The sequence below is a fragment of the Cololabis saira genome, chromosome 14 (assembly GCF_033807715.1).
Source record: "Cololabis saira isolate AMF1-May2022 chromosome 14, fColSai1.1, whole genome shotgun sequence".
Lineage (NCBI taxonomy): Eukaryota > Metazoa > Chordata > Actinopteri > Beloniformes > Belonidae > Cololabis > Cololabis saira.
The window spans coordinates 8,601,156-8,626,844 of NC_084600.1; the positions used below are offsets into that span (position 1 = coordinate 8,601,156).

At 46.4% G+C, this 25,689-nt stretch overlaps 1 protein-coding gene across 1 annotated transcript in view; it reads left to right on the forward strand.

Annotated features, from left to right (window-relative positions):
* Positions 1 to 25,689, forward strand: part of LOC133460164 (relaxin receptor 2-like) — a 91,388-nt gene that overhangs the window by 20,028 nt on the left and 45,671 nt on the right. The window contains exons 3-8 of the mRNA XM_061740726.1: positions 978 to 1,058; positions 1,169 to 1,274; positions 11,113 to 11,184; positions 13,163 to 13,234; positions 23,032 to 23,103; positions 23,709 to 23,780. Coding sequence (XP_061596710.1) covers positions 978 to 1,058; positions 1,169 to 1,274; positions 11,113 to 11,184; positions 13,163 to 13,234; positions 23,032 to 23,103; positions 23,709 to 23,780 — 475 coding nt within the window. The remainder of the gene's footprint in view (positions 1 to 977; positions 1,059 to 1,168; positions 1,275 to 11,112; positions 11,185 to 13,162; positions 13,235 to 23,031; positions 23,104 to 23,708; positions 23,781 to 25,689) is intronic.

Below are 25,689 nucleotides of genomic sequence, written 5' to 3' on the forward strand. Positions count from 1 at the left end.
GGAGATTCGAACTGGAATTCACTCAGTGACCAGGAATCAATTCTTTCTTTTCTTTCTTTTATTTTGAAAGTTGTCAATGTCCAAAAAGCAGGTGAAAAACCTTAAACACAAACGCAAACAGAAGTTCAAGGAAATGTAACCCAAGAAACCATAATTAATCAACTATACTAGAAATTAATTTGTTGGACAAGAAAACAGCAGACACATCAGAGAAGAGCAGCAGCATAACCGGATGAGGTCTTACATCACGTTTTTGATATTACAACAGGTAAAATTGCCTAGTTTTGGGAAGTCTGAACATTTTAGAGTGAATTCCTTTGGAACAAAACATTTCATAAAATCTGTGAGTGTCATAAGAACCGGAAGTGGCTGTAATTTTATCTCATTAACAACCGTGATTCACCTACTGCCTCAGTGTAACTCAACGTAAGCTGCAGCATTCGTGACAGCTACCCCCGGCTCTGCTCTGTCTCCCTGATGACAAATATGGCTTTCATTAAATCAGCAATGGCATAAGAGAATGTTCTTCCAATAGTCAACAGGAAACTTTCTCCAAGTCAAAATCATGTGTGTGTGCAGCCTAAATTGTAGCTAATAATAGGTTCCTATTCTACTGGCCTTAAAAGGAAATGATGGATCGGTACTAAAACCGACGATATAGAAGTACTTAATTTGATTCATAAGGATGAGTCAGCTACTAAGTGCACTCATTTTAAAACCAAACGAAGCCAAACTCAAACTACAGGACAGGGGATCTTAAGTATCAGGGACTTGACAACAACGGTCATCCACTATGTCAAAACATAATGACATGAGTTATAATTTTGCAATTATTCTGCTAAATTGAATCCGTCCGTGCTGGTGATGACACTTTACATCTCCCGCAGGAGGATTGTCACCTTCAAAGTGTTTTTCATTGAATGAAATATCTGAAAAGTACAAATACATCAACCTTTGCTGCTTGTTTGACTTTGCAGGGGACAACGTCGGCCTGGCAGACTTAATTGGTGAAACGCTTCAGAACAGGCCTGTGATCCAAACATTGGAGAATGAGTGCCGTAAGTGTGTGTTTATGGTTTATGTTTACCACGCTTCTTTTTCTTTTTAGCACTAAGTCTCATATTTTCTGGATATTTTCCCTAACGCTAAAGTGAGTGTCTGTGTGCAGTCTTGCAGAAGTATGCAGAGAGCTGTGCCTGCTCAGTAACAGATGTTGACTGTGTGGAGGTGAATCTTCAGGATGTTCCTGAGCTCTCCCCGAACGTTACCTGGCTGTAAGTTTCCTCCGACCGTCACCGCCGTGTCGTCACTTGCACTTGTGGTACTCATGCTGTTTAACGTCTTTCAATAAAACTCTTTTCAAATGGTTATAAATCAAATCTCCATCCAGGGGAGGGGGTGGGGTACATTTTAATAATAATACATTTTATTAAAAGGCGCCTTTCTTGGCACTCAAGGTCGCCGTACAAAACACATTAAAGAAATAAAAACAGCAGAACACATTTAAAAACATCAGAAAACATTTAAAACCGCAGCAGCAAAAAAAAAAAAAAGAAACAACAGAAAGAGGCGACTGATGTTACGTAGATGGAAGTAGGCTGACCCGGTAATGTTATTGATGTGAGATTGAAAAGATAGTGTGCTGTCCAGAGCGGAGGGGGAAACTGTGGAGTTGTCAATAGTGAGAGAAAAGCTGTCGGTTTTGGATAAAGTGGATTTGGTGCCAGTTGGTGTCAGTTTTAATTCAAGGAGGTTTTGGGTGAACCAGGTTTTTATTTCACAAATGCAGTCAGTAAGGGAGGTGGGCGTGAGAGACGACGAGGGTTTGGTGGTGAGGTAGAGCTGGGTGTCATCAGCATAGCAGTGGAAATTGATGTTGAATTTATGGAAGATATTGCCGAGGGGAAGGAGGTAGATGATGAGGAGTAGGGTCCCCAGGCCAGAGCCCTGGGGCACACCAGAAGTAACGGAGGAGGGGATGGATTTCGGCAGGAGGGTCCCCCCTTATGAGCCTGGTCCTGCTCAAGGTTTCTTCCCTCCTAAAGGGGAGTTTTTCCTTGCCACTGTTTGGCTTAAGGCTTTTCTCCCACTAAGGGAGTTTTTACCTGCCATTGTTTATGTAATAATTGCTTGGGGGTTTATGTTTATGTTTATGTTTATGTTCATGTTCTGGATCTCTGGAAAGCGTCTAGAGACAACATCTGTTGTATTAGACGCTATATAAATAAAGTTGAATTGAATTGAATTGAATTTCAGGGACTTGAGTTGAATGAACTGAGTGCGGCCAGAGAGGTATGATGTGAACCAGTCCAGTGGAGTGTGGGTGATGCCGATGGAAGATAACCTGTTGAGGAGGGTGGTGTGACAGATGGTATCGAAGGCCGCACTCAGGTCAGGGAGGATGAAGATGGTGAGGAGTCATACAATGCTGCTTATTTTACTGTAGGAGCAGAAAACTATTAAACGTTTCGGAGGATCAGTTGTTGAGGAAGTACTGTTGATGGCAGTAGGTTTATCATTTCCCCTTGAGATGTCATTTGAAGTCCCAGTTTTTCTGGCTGTCTCTGAAGCGACTGAATTAAACCAGAATCCCAGTATTGTAGATACAGGTCGGGTCAAACCTACATGATTTCTGGCCTGCCTTGTTTTCAAATCAATGTCATGGTAATTAAACCGAGTCTCCTGACTGACTGGCGTGTGACAAGTCGCTTTGTATTACACTTTTTTTGCAAAAGAAAAGTGAAACTCAATTCAAATCAAAAGTCTTTATTTCAAACATGATAGGAGTATACAAGAGATGCATTTTTTTTTTTTGTAGCAACAGTAGTCTTGAAATGTTCGAAAAGGAGTAAGAAGAAGTAATAAACGTATTTGCAATAAAGGTGCGGCTGTATGGAGAACTGTGTTTTTCTTGAGTTAAATTATTGGATCTAATGGAGTTAACTGGTCTACTGTGTCTGGGTAATCGCAAAACCTCAGCACTTGTGTCTTTTCCATTGTTCATTTACAACTGTGCATTATTATCATTCACCTAATTTCAGTGACCTTCAGCTGTCAGATAACCTCATATCTATATTCTGAAAGAATACTTTCACAGTGCTTTTTACTTTTGTTTTTTTATCAAAACACTTTCTAGAGGGTCCACTTCCTTTTTCCCCTCTGTGGGGAAAGCAGAGAGGCTTGATTATCAAAGCGCTGCGCGTAATCCTTAAGAGCCCCTTAGGCACATTAACACGGATTACCATGATTACACCATTTTACCATAGCATCATTTATTTCTTCCCTTTTTAAGGAAAATAGAAGAAATAAGGACTTAGAGTTATTTTTGCCTGTATATCATCAGAAGTATGTATTTCGCTGATGAAAACGTTACTTTCATAACACTTTATCATCTCTTTTGGGTCAATCAGATTATTTTAGCCCAAATGAGTCTGAAAAAAATATAAAAATCTTTTTTTCCTATTTGTTTTCAAGATGTTTATCATACTATCACAGGTGATAAAAGATTTGTATTTGTTTTTAAATACATTATATCAATTCAGTTTGTATGTATTATCTAGAACATGTTTATAAAATAATTTGATTAGTATAGCTGTAAATCACATTTGTTCTTGCTTTATAATCTGTTTCTGCAAATATCGCAGGCTTCTTCCATGGATCTATTGTTCGAAGAGCTGCAGTGCAACAGAAATCTGGTCAAGCCAACCTGAATTAAACCCAAATGATCAGTTAAATGAAAATCATGAGCTACAGTCCATGTTGCTGTCCACCTTTAATTGTGAAAATCCTGAGACGTCCCACATCTGTCTCTTCTCTCTCAGTGACAGCACTGATGCCGTTCTGGTCTTCTCTGTGTTCCTTTGACATTGGCGGTATTGGCCTTTGATTATAATGTTGAGGCACGGTTAGATGTCCTATGAGAAACAATAACTGCTTATCCAATTTCCTGGTAAAAAAAAACAAAACAAAAAAGGGACTTTGCTTTATTTGAGATGGCACTATACCTCTATTGGATCTAGGTTTTGCTTTTCCTTTTGGATTTATTTTTACTCCTACTATTACTTTTTTACACTTGCTTGTGCTGTTTGATTTTGCATTTCTTTTTGCATGGATCAAGTGAGCTAGGGTTTGATGAACAATTTCAGGCATTAACTTGATGACCAAGAAGAAGATGATATCGAAGAGGAAGACTAAGAAGAAGAAGAACTTATCATGGAATTCGTGCTGTTCTATTTCGTCCCTACTGACCGCCAGGCGGTGCTGTAAGCACTGGATATCTTCCCTCGCGCATGCGCATGTCGAGTACAATACCAACAATGTCACGTCACCCGTGACCCCTGCATGACCCCCGGAAGGGTATATCTTCCGGCGTCAGCATGGGATCTTCTCCTTATTCTTCTCGCATCGCGCGTCTGAAGTACAGGACGGAAATAGAAGGCTGGTTGAAAGCTTCTTCCTTTCCTCCCTAAAACCGCCGGCCTCTGTGCAGCTTCGTGCCGTAAGGTAGGAGTAACGATCTCTGTCGTCCTCCGAGAGGCTGTGGCCACGCGGTATTTATTGGTGTTCGTTGCGGCGGCGGCGGCGTCTCCCCGCCCCGCCCCCCTGCCCAGCTGACAGAAGGTAAGCTGTCAAGCTGCGCCTGACACCTGATCACAATCTGCGCAGGGAGACAGCGTTTCGCTTCCTCTCCCCACTTATTAATGTGACAACATTATTTTTTCCTTGCAGATTATTTTTTTCTTTTGAAAAAAAAAAAAGGAAAAAAAGAAGACAGAAAAGGATTATTTTGTTCTTTTGAAAAAACAATACAAACACCTTTTTTGGTCTTTCTTACAGCCGTGGTGAAGGCCACGCCCCTCTCCCACCGGCTCATTTGTGGTGACGGCAGCGTTTCGCTCCCTCTCCCACTTTATTAATGTGACATTATTTTTTCCTTGCAGATTATTTTTTTCTTTTGAAAAAAAAAAAAAAAAAAAAGGAAAGAAACGAGAGAGGATTGTTCTCTTCTTTTTGAGTAAAGACGCCTATTTTCGCCTTTTCTCATAGCCGTGGTGACGGCAGCGTGGCCCTCCCCTCTCCCGCCTGCATATTGGCGGTGACGGCAGCGTGCTCGCTGTGGTGACGGCAGCGTTTCCGCTCCCCTCTCCCACTGACACACCTGTGTTGACGGTAGCGTGGCCCTCCCCTCTCCCGCCTGTATATTGGCGGTGACGGCAGCGTGCTCGCTGTGGTGACGGCAGCGTTTCCGCTCCCCTCTCCCACTGACACCTACGTGGTGATGGCGGCTCGTCCGCTCCCTCTCCCACCGGCACATCCGTGGTGACGGCAGCGTGACCGCTCCCCTCTCCCACCGACACATTCGTGTGGACGGCAGCGTGACCGCTCCCACCGACACATTCGTGTGGACGGCAGCGTGTCCGCTCGTCTCTCCTACCAGCACATCCGTGGTGACGGCAGCGTGTCCGCTCCCTCTCCCACTGACACATCCGTGCTGACGGTAGCGTGGCCGCTCCCCTCTCCCACCGGCATATTGGTGGTGACGGCAGCGTGCTCGCTGTGGTGACGGTAGCGTTTCCGCTCCCCTCTCCCACTGACACATCCGTATTGGCGGTAGCGTGGCCCTCCCCTCTCCCGCCGGCACATTGGCGGTGATGGCAGCGTGCTCGCTGTGGTGACGGCAGCGTTTCCGCTCCCCTCTCCCACCGACACCTACGTGGTGATGGCGGCTCGTCCGCTCCCTCTCCCACCGGCACATCCGTGGTGACGGCAGCGTGACCGCTCCCCTCTCCCACCGACACATTCGTGTGGACGGCAGCGTGACCGCTCCCACCGACACATTCGTGTGGACGGCAGCGTGTCCGCTCGTCTCTCCTACCAGCACATCCGTGGTGACGGCAGCGTGTCCGCTCCCTCTCCCACTGACACATCCGTGCTGACGGTAGCGTGGCCGCTCCCCTCTCCCACCGGCATATTGGTGGTGACGGCAGCGTGCTCGCTGTGGTGACGGCAGCGTTTCTGCTCCCCTCTCCCACTGACACATCCGTGCTGACGGTAGCGTGACCGCTCCCCTCCCCCGCCAGCATATTGGTGGTGACGGCAGCGTGCTCGCTGTGGTGACGGCAGCGTTTCCGCTCCCCTCTCCCACCGACACCTACGTGGTGACTGCAGCGCGTCCGCTCCCCTCTCCCACCGGCACATCCGTGGTGACGGCAGCGTGACCGCTCCCACCGACACATTCGTGTGAACGGCAGCGTGTCCGCTCCTCTCTCCTGCCAGCACATCCGTGGCGACGGCAGCGTGTCCGCTCCCTCTCCCACCGGTCGCTGTGATGGAGCGTTCATGCCCAGGGTGCATGGCCGCCCTGGACCCTGCGGATGACCAGGACCTCTGCGTGTCGTGCCTCGGCCCTGAGCAGCGGGGCCGTTGGCCAGCCTCCCCTCATCTCAGCCGGGGTCTTCTCTGAAGCGATCGGCAAAGAGAGTGGTGGGGGCCCCCAAACGACGGCGGATGACGAGCCAGCTCTCCTCGAAGGTAGATCGCTTGGCTGCCGACATGGAGCAGATGAGGGCGCCCCTCCTCAATCTGCAACCTGGTACTGGCCAGGTGGAACCTGCCGTGCCAGAGTTTGCTCTGGGGTCGCCACCGCCGCTGCCGGAGGACGCCATATCCATTGCAGCCTCGGCGAGCCACTTCAACGTGTCATCAGGGGACCCGGCCTCACAGCGCTCGGGGTTCTCCTCGCACTCATCTGCCCAGAGCTCTCGGGAGGGGACGGTTTGTTCCTCCGTGCAGAGCATTATCCGCACTGCCCTGGCACACTTGCAGCCGAATGCACCGCGTGCGGAGGTGGCCTCTAGCGCCTTCCACAGGCGCAATCCTTCTCCGGTGGAATTCACATTCCGTCTTCGTCGGATTTTTTTGAGGGAGCTGCACTCATGCTGGAGAGATGTCACAGCCGGCTGATGACCGTGCTCTGACGGCGATGGAGGACGCTGCTGTGGCTGGTCTCCACCACATGCCCCCCCCATCGAGCCCTCCATTGCAGCACTGATAGTGGCTCCTGATGAGGCTCTGAAGCCAGATCCCAAGTGCCCCTCTACCCAGAGTAGGGTTACTGATGGGCATATTTGTAAGGCTTATGAAACAGCGGCACGCATCGGCCGGCTGGGGAACACCCTTTTTCATCTGCTACTGGCTCTCTCCACCTCCCTGCAGGATGCACAGGTGGATGATTCCACACAGGACATGTGTGACATATCCCTACAGGCTTTTGGCCTCCCACGCGAGGGAACTGGGGCGGCTGATGTCCACCCTGGTGCACACGCGCCGTCATGTCTGACTGGGGCAGTCACCCCTGACGGAGACTGCTCGTAGGGTTCTTCGTCAGGCACCGGCAGAACCGGGGGAGCTGTTTGGGGCAACTGCCCTGGAAGCTCTGAACCGCACCGCCCTGGCTGATGAGACCAGGCAGCGGCTGGTGTACCTTCACAGGGGTGCGGCCGCTTCCTGTACACCGGGAGGCCCTTCACCGGCCCCCGGGCCTCGCCCCCGGCCGCCTGCCCACGGCGGCCGGCGCGGCTTTCAGCGGTCTGTGAGTCAGCCTGCTGGTGACTTTCGCCCCCCTGTGCGCGGACTGTCCCACCAGCGTCGGGGCGTTGATCCCGACCGTCGCCCCCCCGGGACGTCCGGAGCCCGGGGGAGACGGCGCTAAGGCCACGGAGCCGGTCGTCAGCTACTTTTCCGGCAGCAGCTCGGTTACTGGGCTGCCTGCTCATTGGGGCCCGGGTGGTTTCCACCCTAGCCCAGGGGTACGTATTGCAGTTCCGACACCGGCCTCCTATCTCCGGCCGGGTTGAGATGACCATCGTCAGAGACCCGGCAAACATTCCGGCTCGGGCTCAGGTGTTGCCCGCCCTACTGGCCAAGAGCGCCATCATGCCGGTGGACCCCCCGCCGCGGCCTGGGGGTTCTACTTGAGCTACTTTCTCGTCAGCAAGAGAGACGACGGACGTCGTCCCATCTTGGACTTGAGGGACCTCGACGAATACATGAAGGTCCTGCCCTTCCGGAGGCTTGACCACAGCAGATGCTCTGCGTTGGTCAGGAGGAAGTGGTTTGCAACTGTGGACCTACAGGGCGCTTGTTTCACGTGCCGGTCGCGGCACATCACCGGTAGTTCCGGGGGTTCGCCTACCGGGGCCACCGTTGTCGGTTCAGGGTGCTCCTGTGCGGGCTCTCCCTGTCACCGAGGATTTTTTTCACCAGGTGCGTGATGGCAACCATTGCCCCTCTTATACCTTTGGGCCTGCTGTCGCTACGCCCCCTGCAATGTGGCTGGACAGCCTCGCCTGGATGCCAAGAGGCACGGGCGCAGGCTGGTCAGGGTTTCGCGGGTGTGTGTCTATACCCTTGCACCCTGGAAAGGCGGGACATTCCGGCTGAGGGGTGTGCCCTTAGGCGCTTTCCCCTCCCTGCCGGGAGGCTGTCATCAGTAGTCCTCCCGGGTCTGCACGCGCCACATCAACGTGCTGGAGCTCTGGGCTCTGCACTTCACACTAACATTTTTTGCAACTCCTGTGGGGGAGGCACGTGCCGGGTCGGTCGGACAGTGTGTCCACTGTTCCTTGATCGGCCACCAGAGGGGGCCCCGACTCTGCACAGCTGCTGCAGGTGTCCCGGGGCCTCCTAGCGTGGACAGCTCCTCGCCTGCCCGGCCTTCGGGCGATGTTCCTGCCTGGAGACAGGAACCGGGTGACGGACTTCCTCTCCCGGCGCAAGCCGCCTTTGCAGAGGGTCCTCCAGAGGGCTCACGGGCTCCTCTTGGTGGCCCCCTTCCGACCGGGGAAACATAGTTTCCACTGCTGCGGAGGCTCTGCTGCGACACAACATGACGCCCCCCAGAGGGACCGTCTTTTCCAGCCGGGGATTCGGGTTTTGCACCCCGACCCCGTCGTTTTTGGCTCTGAGTCTGGCCGCTGCGGCGCCCGACCCATTGTTGTCAAGCTGTCCTGAACCCGTCAGGGCTGGCATCTCGAATGCCCATGTGCCTCCCACCCGCCTCTGGTATGAGTGCCCAAAGGAGGAGCCCAAAGGCCCCAGTTTTCGATTCCATTCGATTTTATTTATATAGCGTCTAATACAACAGGTGTTGTCTCTAGACGCTTTCCAGAGAACCAGAACATAAACATGAATATAAACCCCCGGGCAGTGTGGGACCTGCCCATGGTGCTAGGTGCCCTCTCTTCTCCACCCTTTTGGGCCCTTGGCCCGGGTGGGCCTGAAGTGGCTCTCTATGGAGATAGCTTTTCTCCTCGCCATGACATCGGCGAGTCGATGAGTTACATGCCCTGTCAGTCGGCTCAGGGGCTACGTTGTGGCCGAACGTGGCGTTCCTGCCCTAGGTCCTGCAGAGAGTGGGCCAAGCCCTTTGTGCCCCGTACGGGCCCTTGCTGCTTATGCTACCGCGCCTGTGCGACGGTCGGAGCAGCTTGTTCTCTGCCATGGTGGCCCCAACAGGGGGCGTGCTGTTTCTGGACAGCGCCGTCCCACTGGGTGGTGGACACCGTCGAGCGCACCCACAGGGCCAGTGGCCGCCCCTTACCAGTGGGGGTGAGGTGCCACTCGACCAGAAGCGTTGCAGCTTCTTGGCTGCCCTGCAGGGGGTGCCTCTGGAGGACATCTGCACCGCGACTTCATGGACGTCGCCAGACACGTTCTCCAGGTTTTACCGGATCAATGTCGCCACTCCCAACCATTGGGCGTGGTTCTACTCCCGGGTCCTTCTGCCCCTGGTCAGTGAGGTATGTGACCGGGATCCTACGTGACATTGTTGGTATTCGTCATCCAGTGCTTACAGCACCGCCTGGCGGTCAGTAGGGACGAAATAGAACGAAAGTTACGCCTGTAACTACGGTTCTATGAGTCCCGGATGACCGCCAGGCCTGCCGGTCACTCCGAATCCTCGTGCTCTCGCGAGAAGATTCTAGGAGAAGATCCCATGCTGACGCCGGAAGATATACCCTTCCGGGGGTCATGCAGGGGTCACGGGTGACGTGACATTGTTGGTATTGTACTCGACATGCGCATGCGCGAGGGAAGATATCCAGTGCTTACAGCACCGCCTGGCGGTCATCCGGGACTCATAGAACCGTAGTTACAGGCGTAACTTTCGTTTTACACAGTCTGCTTTATTACTGTACTTTGTGGAAATTATAGGACTCCTCTCAGTGTATGGCTCGATGTGATTTGATGTGGAAAGCACTAAGTATTCGTGGCCTACCTGGCATTTAAATGCATATCCACCTGCATCTGGACTGACTGCTTAACTGATTATTAGTGAACTGCTCTGCATACAAATAAACATGCAGCCTACTTAGCACTCAGCTACCGCAGATGATCAACAAATTAGAGCCCTCATTTGATGTCTGGGAAATCATGAAAACACTCAGTGACTTGAATTATAATATTTCTCTGACATTAAAAACAGACCTTTGTCATCATTTCGAGCAACAGGCTAGGCTATTGTTAAATGTTTTACACAGGTTTCAGGTGTGGAACAGTTTCAAACAGGAGAAATAAACGGCTATAAAACAAGAGATATCTGCTGACTACAGAGGTTAAAGCTTTTAAAGTGTCTCTGAAGTAAAAGCTTGAAAACATACATTAGTCAGAAACTTAAGTGGCTCTAATAGACCAGTAAGATGCATGTGCTTGTAATGTGCAACAACATATTCCCTCCTTGCTCTGCTGCTCTGCTTTACCAGATTAAAACCACCAGTTTTGAGAAGCAGAAATATTCACAGCTCACTGAAATATCTGGGAGGGCCTGTCAAAAAGGCAGTGGGCACTGACAGGTCAGATAAAGTTTTACACTGCCATCACAGTTTGTTTTTTTTACTGTTCGGTTGTCAGTTGTGACAATCCAAGATTTATTCTGCAATAGTTAAGTATTAGGTCGAGGGAAGGTAGTCACTTTCACCTCACAGGTAAAAGGTTGTGCTTATGTGTCTGGGCACGGTTTCTGATTTGAACAAGAAGTGTGCGTGTGTGTGTGTGTGTGTGTGTGTGTGTGTGTGTGTGTGTGTGTGTGTGTGTGTGTGGGTTGTTTTACAGATCGCTGAAGAGCAATAAGATTCGGATATTGTCTGATTTTGTTTTTTCGGACTATTCTGCACTGGAGAAGCTGTGAGTATGTTCATGCTTCTGTTCACATGAGCGAGATTTATGTTTGGTTTCATCTGTTTCTTAATTCTGAGTGTGTAAACAGTTACTTTTACTCATGACAAATGAAGCACACTAGGATCCAGAGCCTCTAAAATTAATCAGTGCAAACAGACAACATGGCCAAAGCCAAAGAAAGAAGCAAAACTTCAAGAAAACACAAAAAAGGAACCCAAAAATCCAACAGAACCCAAGCCCGTTCAGTTTATCACTTTTTACCTCTACTGTTTCATATCTTCTGAAGCAGGTAGCACAAAGCTGTACACCCATTTCAAAAGAGGCATACCCCACAGAAGTACAGGTGATAGTGGAGGAAGGGTGCTAACTCCACCACTTTAAACCAGCTTATTCAACTTTTGAAAAATGGCATGTCTCCTTGAAAAATATTTTTGGTGAATTACCAGAAATTAGTTTTAAAAGATTAAGTTTTGCAGAGGCAGGCAATGAAACATCTGTCACAACCGTGAGGCAAAGATCACACTCACACAAAATATCACTAAAATATTCACATTCAAAATGCTTTGTTAATCCCCAATGGGGGATACATTGTATACTCTTCTTACTCCTGTTAGATCTCCATGTTGTCTGATGTGCTTTTCAAAAACCTGTTTAAACTAAATGAGTTTAATCTGCAAGTTTAATGCTCTGCCACATCTGTATTTTGCAGCTTAGGGTTTTCTGATGTTTGTTTTTAGATTACCATAATGCTATCACGAAAAATACTATAGTGCCATTCTGTCCAACCACTCACAGGGATGAGACTGCATTATTCAATGATAGCGACAATGTGTTTTGCAACATCATACAAGCAAAGAGTTAACGATGATGATAAGAACTGACTCTTTGAGAAGAAAAGCGGAAAAATAATTACTGGATCAGAAAAGTGTCATATATGAAAGATGGAAGTTTTTGATACTTTGGAAATAACAGGAGAGGTTAGTCAGTTTGGAGGAGACACAGGTGCAAACAATCAGGATCATGGAATCAAGGGACTCCAAATTGGAACTAAACACACAAAGACACAAACTTTTAAAATACATGAGGAAACAAATCAAACAAAAGCCAAAACCTAAGGAACCAAGGAAAAAGTCCCAAAAAAGAAACCTAAAACTTCACAGAAATGCTGGACCACGTCGACTTTAACCAAGCCAGGGCAGCAGGACCCCCAACTATCCAAGCCCTGGAGCAGGACCCCCAACTATCCAAGCCCTGGAGCAGGACCCCAACTATCCAGGCCTGGAGCAGGACCCCCAACTATCCAGACCTGGACAGCAGGACCCCCAACTATCCAGGCCTGGAGCAGGACCCCCAACTATCCAGGCCTGGAGCAGGACCCCCAACTATCCAGACCAGGACAGCAGGACCCCCAACTATCCAGGCCTGGAGCGGGACCCCCAACTATCCAGGCCAGGACAGCAGGACCCCCAACTATCCAGGCCTGGAGCGGGACCCCCAACTATCCAGGCCTGGAGCAGGACCCCCAACTATCCAGGCCAGGACAGCAGGACCCCCAACTATCCAGGCCAGGACAGCAGGACCCCCAACTATCCAGGCCAGGACAGCCCCCCGCAGGCAGGGGCTTCCGGCGTGGAGGCCCCCATGAGAACACTGGAGCTGAAAACTAAGAGACAATGAATGTGTAAAACATACTAAAAACAGCATAAATGAATGTTAATATAAAAGAAGAACTGATGGGCACGAAGGCAGTAGAAGCAACATTGAAAAATTACTAAGTAAATAAGTAAGAAAATAAATAAATAATTAATGAAAGCTTTAAGAGGAAATTAAGAGCAATAAAATTACATAAAGGAAAAAATAAGTAAGTAGTGCTAAACAAGTAAAAGGAGACTCAGTTAAAAGCTAATTTAAACTTTTAAATTAAAAACTAACTTAAACAACAGATGCAACAGAAGCAAATAATATTTCTATTCTCTGTTCTTAGGTTTCTGCAAAACAACAGTCTCCAGTACATATCTAAACATGCCTTCAGTGGCCTGTACAGTCTGAAGAAGTTGTAAGTACCCTGCTCAGTTCAGTCATGACACTCATCTTTGGGCAGTTGTCAATAGTTTGCGTCCCATGATGGATATTGGTGGGAAACAATCCATCTTTTTTTTTCCTCTTTTTTGTCCTGTGTAATGATCTCAATTATCAGATGCAAATGATTCGATGCTTACAGTCTCAAGGAGAAATGTTTAGTTAAGTTGCTCTTGGTTCTGTCTTGTACACATCAAACTTTTTAAAGGAATTTTGTATCATATAAACAACCAGAAAGATATCAGAAATTTCATCTGGCATGTTTTTTTGTTTGTTTTCCACTGTCCCAGTGTCAGAGGAAGTGTATACATGAAATAAATCACACACTACGGTGATTTAGGTTTAGATTTAGGTTTACTAAACACTAACTAGAGAGGTTTACCAACACTAACTAGAGGTTTACTAATACTAACACTAACTAGAGGTAAACACTAACTAATGGTTACTAACACTAACTAGAGGTTACTAACACTAACTAGAGGTTACTAACACTAACTAGATGTTACTAACACTAACTAGAGGTTTACTAACACTAACTAGAGGTTTACTAAACACTAACTAGAGGTTTACTAAACACTAACTAGAGGTTTACTAAACACTAACTAGAGGTTTACTAAACACTAACTAGATATTTACTGAACACTAACTAGAGGTTTACTAACACTAACTAGAGGTTTACTAACACCAACTACAAGTTTACTTAACACTAACTAGAGGTTTACTAAACACTAACTAGAGGTTTACTAAACACTAACTAGAGGTTTACTGACACTAACTAAAGGTTTACTAACACTAACTACAAGTTTACTTAACACTAACTAGAGGTTTACTAAACACTAACTAGAGGTTTACTAAACACTAACTAGAGGTTTACTAAACACTAACTAGATATTTACTGAACACTAACTAGAGGTTTACTAATACTAACTAGAGGTTTACTAAACACTAACTAGAGGTTTACTAACACTAACTAGAGGTTTACTAACACTAAATAGAGGTTTACTAAACACTAACTAGAGGTTTACTAACACTAACTAGAGGTTTACTAAACACTAACTAGAGGTTTACTAACACTAACTAGAGGTTTACTAACACTAACTAGAGGTTTACTAAACACTAACTATAGATTTACTAAACACTAACTAGAGGTTTACTAAACACTAACTAGAGGTTTACTAGCACTAACTAGAGGTTTACTAAACACTAACTAGAGGCTTTACTAAACAGAAAGGTTTTAGTTTGGTTTTAAAGGTGGAGGTGGTGTCAGCCTCCTTAACCCAGATTAGAAGTTGTTTCCATAGTAACGGTTCCTGATAGCAGAAGACCGTCTCCAAATCTACATTTGGATACTCTAGGAACTACGAGTTAACCTGCACTCTGAGAACAGAGAGCTCTGCCAGGAACATAAGGAACTATCAGGTCTTGCAAATATCACAGAGCTAGGCCGTTTTGGGTTTTATACACAAGTAATACAATTTTAAATTGGATTCTGATTTTTATGGGGACCAATGGAGTGAATTTAACACTGGAGAGACGTGGTCTCTCTTGCTGATTCCTGTCAGCACTCGCGCTGCTGCATTTTGGATCAGCTGGAGGATATTCCAGAATTACTTGGTGTTTTGGGAGAAATCTCAAATAGGTTCTAGAGTGGTCGGCTGTACCCAAAATGAATCACACACACACTCGCCTTTGCTATAAGATATGAATACATTTATTAGCAAAAAAGCAAGCATTACATAGAAGACATCCACAAAACTACCCGTTTGTTAGGGTAAGTGTCGAATTACCCCTCCCACAACTCGGCAGTACACACAATATCACTCGTTTGCTAGGATTACGCTACAAGCTATCCCCCGCAAAACAGTGGCAATCAACACAGTTGCAATCATCACACACAGGTGAAAGGGTTAAACAGGCCTTCTTACCTCGACACGGAACTGGAGAGCCAAGGCAGTCCGGTTAAGAATAAGCCAAGGAAAAACCCAACGCCGGGCGTTTTGCCAGTACCCACGGCCGACTCTGGCTATACTTCCGGTTTCCCTGTCTTTTATACCTTTCCCTCAGCACCTTGCGGAGGGGGGGAAAAGGCCTATTCGCCCCCCCCGTCCGCAAGCTCTCAAAACAAGTTTCGGCTCCCACGGGACCCAAAATCCCGTGCAAACCAGGCTCTTTCTCACAGAAAAACAGGCATTTGCTATGATAAAGAGCAGGTGCGTGGCTGACTAAAAACTAAGGCCGTGTTTTGAGAATCTAGGGCATCTTCAGGACACAAAACTTATTTTTTCTCACTTCATTCCACCTCTGGCCTGAAGATGTCCTGGTTCACAAACAAGTATAACACATGAGCATAATTAATATGAAAAGTTGAATTAAGGGCATTCCAGGACATCAAACATACTCCGTCCCTCATTCCACCTCTTGGCCTGGAAACGTCCTTAATTCAAAAACAAACATCAATTACCATGGTAATCATCAAAGGTGCCTTCTCTTCTCCCCTACGTCCTGTACCATCTACATGCATTTTGAATATAGTGGCATGCAAACTTTATTACACATGGTAAGCACACAGAATACAACAACCAATATTAACAGTGGAGGCGCCACATGTGTTGCAGACATACCTGAAAAGATATCCCACCAATGATGTGCGCTGTTCTGCTCTATCACCTTAGCGGCATGTACCACCTCTCCACCGGTGATGAGGGTCGACACGAGGAGTCTGGACACGTTAGACCCATGGGACTTAATAATTTTGTTTTAGCTCTGTAGACTGATTCAGTGGCCACCTGAACCTGTCCAGGGAGATAGTCCACGGCAAACTCAGTGCCTTCCATTGGACCCCCGTCAGATGGTATTCTGACGTGAAATTTGTAAGTCTAAAGGTCTGGTTGTTCCAGTGCCAGGTGTACACGTCCTTCAAACATCCAGAGAATGGTGTCTGCGGCAACCTTTCACATAGTGATCATGACATCTAGTCTTAGTCATACAGGCAACCTCCTTATCTGTCATATCACAAGCTTTCAAATCATACACATTATTGGCTATTATTGGCAAAACATAAAGCTTACAGATTGGCGCATCAGTCACATTCATCTGGACCCATTTAACTGTACCGGTCTTTAATTCGTCCCGCTGCAATCTAGCATGCACAGTTCGAAAACCACATCCAAAAGTACTGATAGCATCAGAAATGTTCACAAACACTTCACTAGACATATCAGACAATACAACATTCCATTTATTATACAGGCAGTCTCTTTTCATCCTCTTCCTCGTCGTCTTCCTCCTCCTCGTCACCTTCAGCATCCCCTGTCCAAGGGAATGGACGGCGCCTGGGGTTGATCTCCCAGCACTCGACAACACGGTTCCGGTCATCCCCCCATCGACAGCGTTGGACACGCCCAGAACAGCTCCAGCTCCTCCAAGTAGGGTGTCACACCATGCGCGTCTCCGTCGTGTGTGATGGCATGATGGCAGGACTGGCATCCTCACCGTCCACACCACACCCGTGCGCGCCCGAGCCTCAGCCGAACCCCGACCGGTGGCGCTTACAGGACCCAGAATCCGGCACCACCACGTCTTAGGCGGAACCCGTAGTTCAGAGCCATCTCCAGTTGGTCTGGTTCCCATCAGTAGTTTCCGCCAGGTCACTCCTGCATCATACAGAACTTCATAAGACACACAAGATTAGTTTACACACAAACAGCATTCGCTAACTGGGATCGTCACCCAGTTCTGCTCTCCAGTGTCATCACAGTGCATGTTCCATCATCGCCCTGGGCAATCAGTGACAAAAACAAACCAAATTTAACTGTCAGGATGCACTGGAACACTGAGAAAACAAGCAAAAACAAGAACAACAACAACAAAAATGGTCGAATCCATTTCACTTCTAGTCCAATCATATCACCTAATCTTATTTGCGCCTCCTTTTTAATTAACCAAGAGCGAGGCGTTCCAGTCTGGCATGTGATGCCAGAGTTTTCCTGCTGCAGAATAATACAAAAAGTCTAAATCAGCCCCTGCAACAATGTTTTAACAGCCAAAAGTATTATAATCAAGCCTTTAACTCAATTTCCAATTCAATTCAATTTACTTATATAGCGTCTAATACAACCGTTGTCTCTAGGCGCTTCCCAAAGACCCAGAACACGAACACAAACACAAACACAAACATAAACCCCCGAGCAACTATCACACAAACAATGCAACTCCCCTTTAGGAGGGAAGAAACCTTGAGCAGAACCTGGCTCATAACTCACTTAAACTCACTAACAGTTCGGCATGAGCAAAATTAACGACACATATCTAATTTTACAATTGTGTTCACGTAACTTGAATACATTTATTCATTAACAACCACGTCTGAGAAGATTCTAATCACGGGCAAACAGCTACAATACCATTGGTCACTCCTGACACAAATACTCAATCCCAACTTCTCTTAGTGGATTACGTCACAATCTTATACAGACAAGTGTGCAGATTTCCTTCCCTTTGGACACTAATTTATAAGAAATCTACATTAAATTCAGACCTGCAAACTACTGTTGAATGTTCCTGTTAAATCTAACTCAGTCAGGGGGGGGGGGGGGGGGGGTACTTCGGAGTGCCCGCTTGATCAACTTTTACTTCGTGGAGAAAAAAAAAAAAAGGCGTTTTTTTTTCTTTTGCAACAAAAACTGAACAATTATTATCTCCCACGAAACTACGGAACAAAACAATAAAAGGACCTAATCCAGTGCTCACACAGGAGACTTTTAATCACTTTTCTGCGACATATGTCAACCGAGGGGACTCTAGCTTTAATCAGAGCGCCCCAAATATTCAATACCAAAGCTGGCCTATCTGCAGTACCCATCATCAACTTTAACATCCGGGCTCGATATCGATCAGCCCACTTCTCAAGATCACACTGACCACCGTAATCAGTACGGGTTACAAACGCATGCACACAAACGTCCATGTTACACTCACCAGAATGTTGATGTTTGTCTCTAATGGGAGTGATAATCACTGAGTATTTTCGAATAGGCATTTTCCCAATTTTCAGAGGTAGTTGCACTAATTTTCCTTTTACTTCGCTACCTCCTAATCCTGATAAAGTGACCCCTGTGGGCCCTGTAAATTTATCAGGGTTCCCATGAACCAGTGTGGCCTCCGCCCCTGTATCCACTAGAGCTACCACGTTTCGTACAGACTTATTCCAACATATATCAACAGCGACATGGGGGCGTATGTCATCAGCTGACCATTTTTGAGTTCTAGTGGCTGGGGCTCGGCCGGATTCCTAGTAATATTCTTCTGGTAAATCGGGCCACATCCCGTACTGTCTCACCTTGGATTTTGTGTCTTTGTTCTTTCCCTTTTCTGCCTTTTTCTTCTGAACCCGAGACACCTGATACTCTTCATCACTTTCCTCATCCTGTTCAGAGCTTTCCTCCTCAGCTACGGATCCAGCCTGATGAAAAACTCGGGCTGGCGGGGGCCGCTCTTCCAGCAGTTTCCCCAGCATGGAGGTTAACCGAGACATGCCGGATGCTAATCCCGTGCTCACACAGGAGACTTTCACCCCTTTTCTGCGAGCTAATTCCCGCAGCTCATCTGTGGGCAGACCGTCAATTTCACCGCGGGGGACTCCAGCCTTCAGCAGTGCGCCCCAAACATTCATCCTAGAGGGCCCCCGTGCTGGTTCCTTCCGGAACCGCTGGGGCTGCCGCCTTGGTGGGGATGCATCCCCCTGTGGGCGTGTTACCGCTCCCCAGTCAGCCAGACTGTCTAGATCTTTAATCATTGTCATCACCACCGATGTCGGCCTACCTGTAGTATTTAACATCAGCGTCAGCATTAAAGCTCGATACTGCTCAGGACTAGTCTTAATCATTAGATCCCGAATTGCTTTGGGGATTTCCATCTCCTGCCACCTGTTTGTTATGCCCAACAATACAGCCTCCCGCACCATAAGCTGTGTAAGCTTCTTTAAACCATCCCTGATAGTGAGCCAGGGCCTGTCCAGCGGGGGCCAATCTGAGGGTTGAGTATAAACATGCCCAACACCGGAAGCATAACACGAGAGCAGCGACTCCATCTCCCTAGGGTTCGCTATTGCAACATGCTCACGATATCCAGCATTGACATTAGCATCACGAGACAGCCCAATGAATTGCCGTGCATCTTCTGCATCAACAATAACTTCGTCAGCCCCGTCCTCCGCAATGCGAGCAAGCCACAAGTCTAGGGGCTCGTTTGGCCCTTGTCTATACCGGCTGTTCAAATGTCTTACTTCCTCAGATGTATAGTCTTCCAAAATAAGCTGCATGTGTGGAAGAGGATCGGGTGCAGGGATCATGATAGGCCGTCCGTTATCAGCATCTACCATCCCCTGCCCTGTTACAGGATCAACTGCTTGGACCTCTCCAAAAGCTTTATCCTGCACTTGTCTCCGACGTTGGACCGGTAGGACCCGCGCAGGACCGTAGTCCCACCCGTTAGACCGTCCAACGCCTCCCTGGTCACCCCAAATATTTCCATCCCACTTCTCAACATCCCACTGATCACAATCATTGCGGGCCACAAATGCCCGCACATGAGTCTCATCCATTCCCCTCACAGGCCGACCTCGGCTCTTTGAGCGGACCACCTGTTTCATTGCTTTAGTCAACCATTTCTCACTGTACTCCCTATCAGCAATTAGTTTCGTGTTTTGCTTCTTCAAGGCTGCCAACTCTGTCTGCAGCCTGTCTCTCTCTGCCTCAGCCTGCAGCAACATTTGCTCCTGCTCAACTCTCAGATTATACTGGCGCCTCCACAACGACGCGCACAACCACATGCGCCTTTGAACCCCATCTAACGGGGAACGGAGCGCCACCGGAATCTGTTTCAGCACAGCAACCACAGCCTCAGGCGACCCATTAGCCACCTGTGAATCCCAGGACTCAGGGCGTCCTCCGCCCATAGGCGGCCTTACCTATGTTTCAACCGTTTCAGTTGAAACGGGCCCCGGCCACCAGGGGGCCCCCAACTGACTGACAAAAAAATAAATGCGCAAGGAAGACACAATAATAAATCACTACCCACCATTAAACTAACCAGCTAACATCCATGAAAAATGAAACGAACATACCAGAGTGGTGCTGAAAAGCGAAAATTAGCAGATATAAAAAAGAAAGCTGTGAGTAGTGTTACAGGCCGGCCCCCTTTAAGGCGGTGTCTGTGTTCGGGTGTGTGTGTGTGAGACATAGTGGGTGCAGCGGAGGAGAGAGAGGGAGATGCAGGTGTGCGCGTGTGGAAGACCGGTACACGTGTTCAGTTACTTTTCAGTGTGTCCTCCGGTAGCTTTCAGTTGTCGGCCCTCACGTGTTTTGTTTGCTCTTTACAAGTTTGTAAATGTAATAAATGTGCGACGTTGCACGGACAGTATTTTTCCTCCGTCCTTCACTTTCCCCGGACTCCTAGACAACCGCCGGTTACCAGCAACAAGCCAGAAACCGTATTTAAATACCAGCTCTCCCAACTGCGGTTCAGAGATAGGACTGGAAATTAAGAAAGGTAACAGTAGTCTTCCGAAAGTGAGCTCTTTCTTTGGTCCAGCATCTGCACCAACTACAGCAGCGGCTGCCGCCCACTCTAATGCCGCGTTCCATTTGTCCTCGGAAGTCGGAATTTCTCAGTTCCCAGTTGGAATTTTCAACTGGAACGCCCCTCGAAGTGGGATTTCTTACTGGGAAAGTGGGAGAAGCTTCACCACCCCCGAGTTACCATTCCAAGATGGCTGCCATTCCCAGTTCCCAGTTCCGATTTCCGAGGCAAATGGAACGCGGCATAATAACACCAACGCTGTAAACGCGTTTACTGCGTTCTTTCAGCTTATAATGCGTCACGGACGCAGGACACATAGCTGGCAAATATAGTAATAAATAGGGCCCCATATTAAATATTGAAACGGGCCCCCTGATGCCAAAGGCCGCCACTGCCTCCGCCATCCCGTAAACTCTCGGCTATCGGTTGCCACTCACCCTCCCAACCTGGGAGGAAACTAGTCTCACACTTCTTAGTCTTAAAAAAACGCTTAAACATTTTTGCTTCACAAGCTCACAACAAAACATAAATCAGTCTTCTAATCCTGATCAGTTTTCTTCAATAGTCTTCTGTTTACAAAAACACTTTGGATACCGCAGCCACTCAAAGAAACATGAATCAGTCTCCTTCTATCCTGCCGACAACGCCAAATGTTTTGGGAGAAATCTCAAATAGGTTCTAGAGTGGTCGGCTGTACCCAAAATGAATCACACACACACTCGCCTTTGCTATAAGATATGAATACATTTATTAGCAAAAAAGCAAGCATTACATAGAAGACATCCACAAAACTACCCGTTTGTTAGGGTAAGTGTCGAATTACCCCTCCCACAACTCGGCAGTACACACAATATCACTCGTTTGCTAGGATTACGCTACAAGCTATCCCCCGCAAAACAGTGGCAATCAACACAGTTGCAATCATCACACACAGGTGAAAGGGTTAAACAGGCCTTCTTACCTCGACACGGAACTGGAGAGCCAAGGCAGTCCGGTTAAGAATAAGCCAAGGAAAAACCCAACGCCGGGCGTTTTGCCAGTACCCACGGCCGACTCTGGCTATACTTCCGGTTTCCCTGTCTTTTATACCTTTCCCTCAGCACCTTGCGGAGGGGGGGAAAAGGCCTATTCGCCCCCCCCGTCCGCAAGCTCTCAAAACAAGTTTCGGCTCCCACGGGACCCAAAATCCCGTGCAAACCAGGCTCTTTCTCACAGAAAAACAGGCATTTGCTATGATAAACAGCAGGTGCGTGGCTGACTAAAAACTAAGGCCGTGTTTTGAGAATCTAGGGCATCTTCAGGACACAAAACTTATTTTTTCTCACTTCACTTGGACATCCTGCTAATAACACATTACAATAATAGTAGTTTTGAATTATTTTTTGCGTACCACTCTGGGAGAGGATGTTCCTAATCTCTGCGATATTACGGAGAAAACAACAACAAGGTTCTCACAGTTGTACTGGAGTCCATTGCAACACCATCTAATCCCTTCCTAAGGTGTTTGGGACCAAAAACTATAACCTTTGCACTTAATTTTAAATGCCCTAAATAAGATCAGAACTGGTTTAAAACTTAATACAAATACATGTCTTTAAACAAAAACAACATTGTGACTAACATTGAATTCTAGAGATAATAATTTTAGAATATATATTATTTGCATCTCCATTATTGCATTTATTTCTTTTGAAGATAATGTATTCCGTCTTATCACTGCTTGTATCATTTTATTGGTGCCAACTGATATTGTATTTCCTACCTAATCTAGCAAGAGATAAACATTCATACACAAAGTTGCCAGGAGGTTTTATGATGACATACATGTCTACATGACTACATGATGAAGACAGAAGAAGGGACATTTTTGCCTTTTTGCATAATTGAAGAGTCAGCTTATGCTGAAGTTCTCTTTTATTCGCTGGGTGTCGGCGTCATTATTCAAGAGGAAAATAGTTCAGGTGTTTTCACAGATGCACTGAAAATTCTATCTCACAAGCACTCAATATGTGTCAGAATCTACTTCAGATCTTGTCTGTTGACCTGAAGAATTATTTATCTAGTGAAGTGTCAAACGCATTGATAAAAGTGTGTAATATTTCTAAAGTGTCTAATTTTGTATGACCAAATGTCGGACTAATAATTTAACTGTTTCTGTGATTTAGAATGATTCTGACATCTCCTCCGTTCTGTTAGGTTTCTCAGTGAGAATTTGATATCTTCATTTATTCCTGGTGTTTTTAAGGATCTAAATCAATTAGAATGGCTGTGAGTAACACACACACACACACACACACACACACACACACACACACACACACACACACACACACACACACACACACACACACACACACACACACACGCACTAGAAGGGTTATTCTCTGTATAAATGTAGAAGGGAGGACACATTGAAACGTTTATATTCAAAAGCACAGTTAACAGTTGTTACAGTTTAAGTCCTTGGGAGAACAGTCGTAATAGGTTTTTGAAATCTAAATTTCAGAATAGAAATGTTTCTGTATCTGAACATAATCATCGTCATCGTCACAACGTCATCTTGCACATCTGGGATTTCCCGTCTTGGTTTGCGGTGTAGAGACACTCATATAAACTGTTTCCTCGATAGTTTTTAAACAGGAGGAAAACTAGAAATGCCCTATTATTGGTGCTCAGTCTTGGTGCAAAAATAAAACTAGCAAGCAGAAATCTTCAAAATGCAAAGGTGTCTTTGTCCATTTTGTTATTTGGTACCCAAGAATAACGGTTAAGATTTGATATTCTGAAGAAATGCAAATACAAAAGCTGTCATATTATTATATATACATACATTATCTATAAACACAGTTAAATAATTTTATTTTTTGTGCCAGGATGCTGGATCATAATCCACTTCGCAGCTTGTCGCAGGACACGTTCATTGGGCTTCAATCCCTCGTCTACCTGTGAGTTACCTTTTCTTCTGGTCTCATATCCTGTCACCTCCTTTGCTTCTCTGTTCATATTAAAATATAGAATGACTGAAAGATCTTGGTGTCGACTGAGAAACTTGTCAATCAACCACTGTTTGATAGTTGATCAGCTTATGAAACTGTAATGTTTGAAATCTACCCCTTACTGGTGTGTATTATTGTGTGTGTGCTATGGTTTCAAGGTGTGAAACATGCTGGATCATGATCAATTATTTTACCTTGATTAAGTTTGCCTTCAAATCTTTTTTAAATGTGCAAAATGTGCTCTTGACAAAAACAGCCGTGGTGCCAGACTTGACGTGTGAGTTCATGCTCAGCCAGTTCTCAGTGTCTCAGTGATTATCGATATGACCATGAACGTATGTCCTGGCAGTTTAGTTAGCTTCACTTTTTTAGTAATTAAATGCGGCAAAGATCCCCAAGTTAGTGGGTTCAACTTAAGCTACATATTGTCATACATGAAAAAGCGTCATTCCAGTTATTTCTAACTTGCAGACATTATAGCCGTTTCTCAATATGCGTTCATGTCTGTACCTGTGAAACGTTCTCAGTTCTAGTTCAATTTCTTCAATTAATCACATATGGTTCAAATCAAATCTCTGGATGTGTTCTTGCACCGCGCGTCACGATTGACTTTAATCTAAATAAAAGTACACTGATTAAGCTGAGTGAATGAGTTGCTGTAAGAGTGTCAAACTTACTTATACCACCTTAAGAAACATTGTTTAATTAATGGGATGTGTCTGAGGTGTCTATGCCTGGTGTCCCTCCTCGTGGCCGTGTGCAGCTAAAATAAAAGCCAATGAGCTTTCAGATGTCTTCTAAACTACAGTTTCTCTGCTACAGTAGCTCATGTTTTAGCAGTGCACGTTCCTCGCCAGCAGTTGTCAGTAAGCCGGACTCAGCATAACTCCAGTTCCAGTTTCCTCCAAAGTTTTAGTACCAAACACGACTTCTTTAAACGGGATTCCAGTGTGGGTGTTTTCCTTCTAATTTAGCAAAAACATTAAGTACAGCATCTTATATTTTGTTCCATTTATTTTTATTCTACAGTATGCACAATTACAGTATGCTGTGCAAACTGTTGTAAAATTCTAGCACCCACAGCGTTCCCAGTAGGAATTGAACCCAGGACCTTCTAGCTGGGAGATGGCTGCACTACCAGCTGTGCCACCATGCCCTTCTGTCTTTCATGCTTTCTGATGTATCCTGACCTCCAAGCACACGAATGTGCACACAGATGCAACTAACATTCATTAATATGACCAAGGCAGAATATGAGAGTTATAAACAAACTTGTAGTTTACAAATCCAGCTTGTTTCCTGTTATAACACAGCTCAAAAGCTGTGTACCATATTACTGATACAGTTAAAAGATTTAAAAAGCGCTTATTTAGCTCAGTGCATCTCCAAAAAGTTGGGTAAAGTTTACTTCTATGTAGCATCCATTTTCCTTTAACCAACAGTTGTGTTTTAGGACACAAACATTATGGGGATAGAACAGTCTCTTGATTCACAAATGTACACGCCAATCCACAAATGCACAGGACAAAATTCACAAATGCACAGACCGACAGACCGATTAATTTTGTCCTGTGCATTTGTGGATCAGCGTGTGCATTTGTGAATTATGAGACTGTTCTAGCTCCATAAAACATTGTCCAGTGCTGGTCTGATATAGGATTCAAGTTGCCAGTCTTGGATCTTCATATTTACCATGTTATAATCTATAAAATATAACATGATGTCAAAAGATCGTGATTGAGAAATGTGGTTTTGTTAGTCTGGAGGACAGAGCGTCTATGGTTTCCAGAAAGAACTGCAAATTTTGATTCATCCCATTCAGATGGTAACGCATCATTATTCATTGTACGTCATCTGA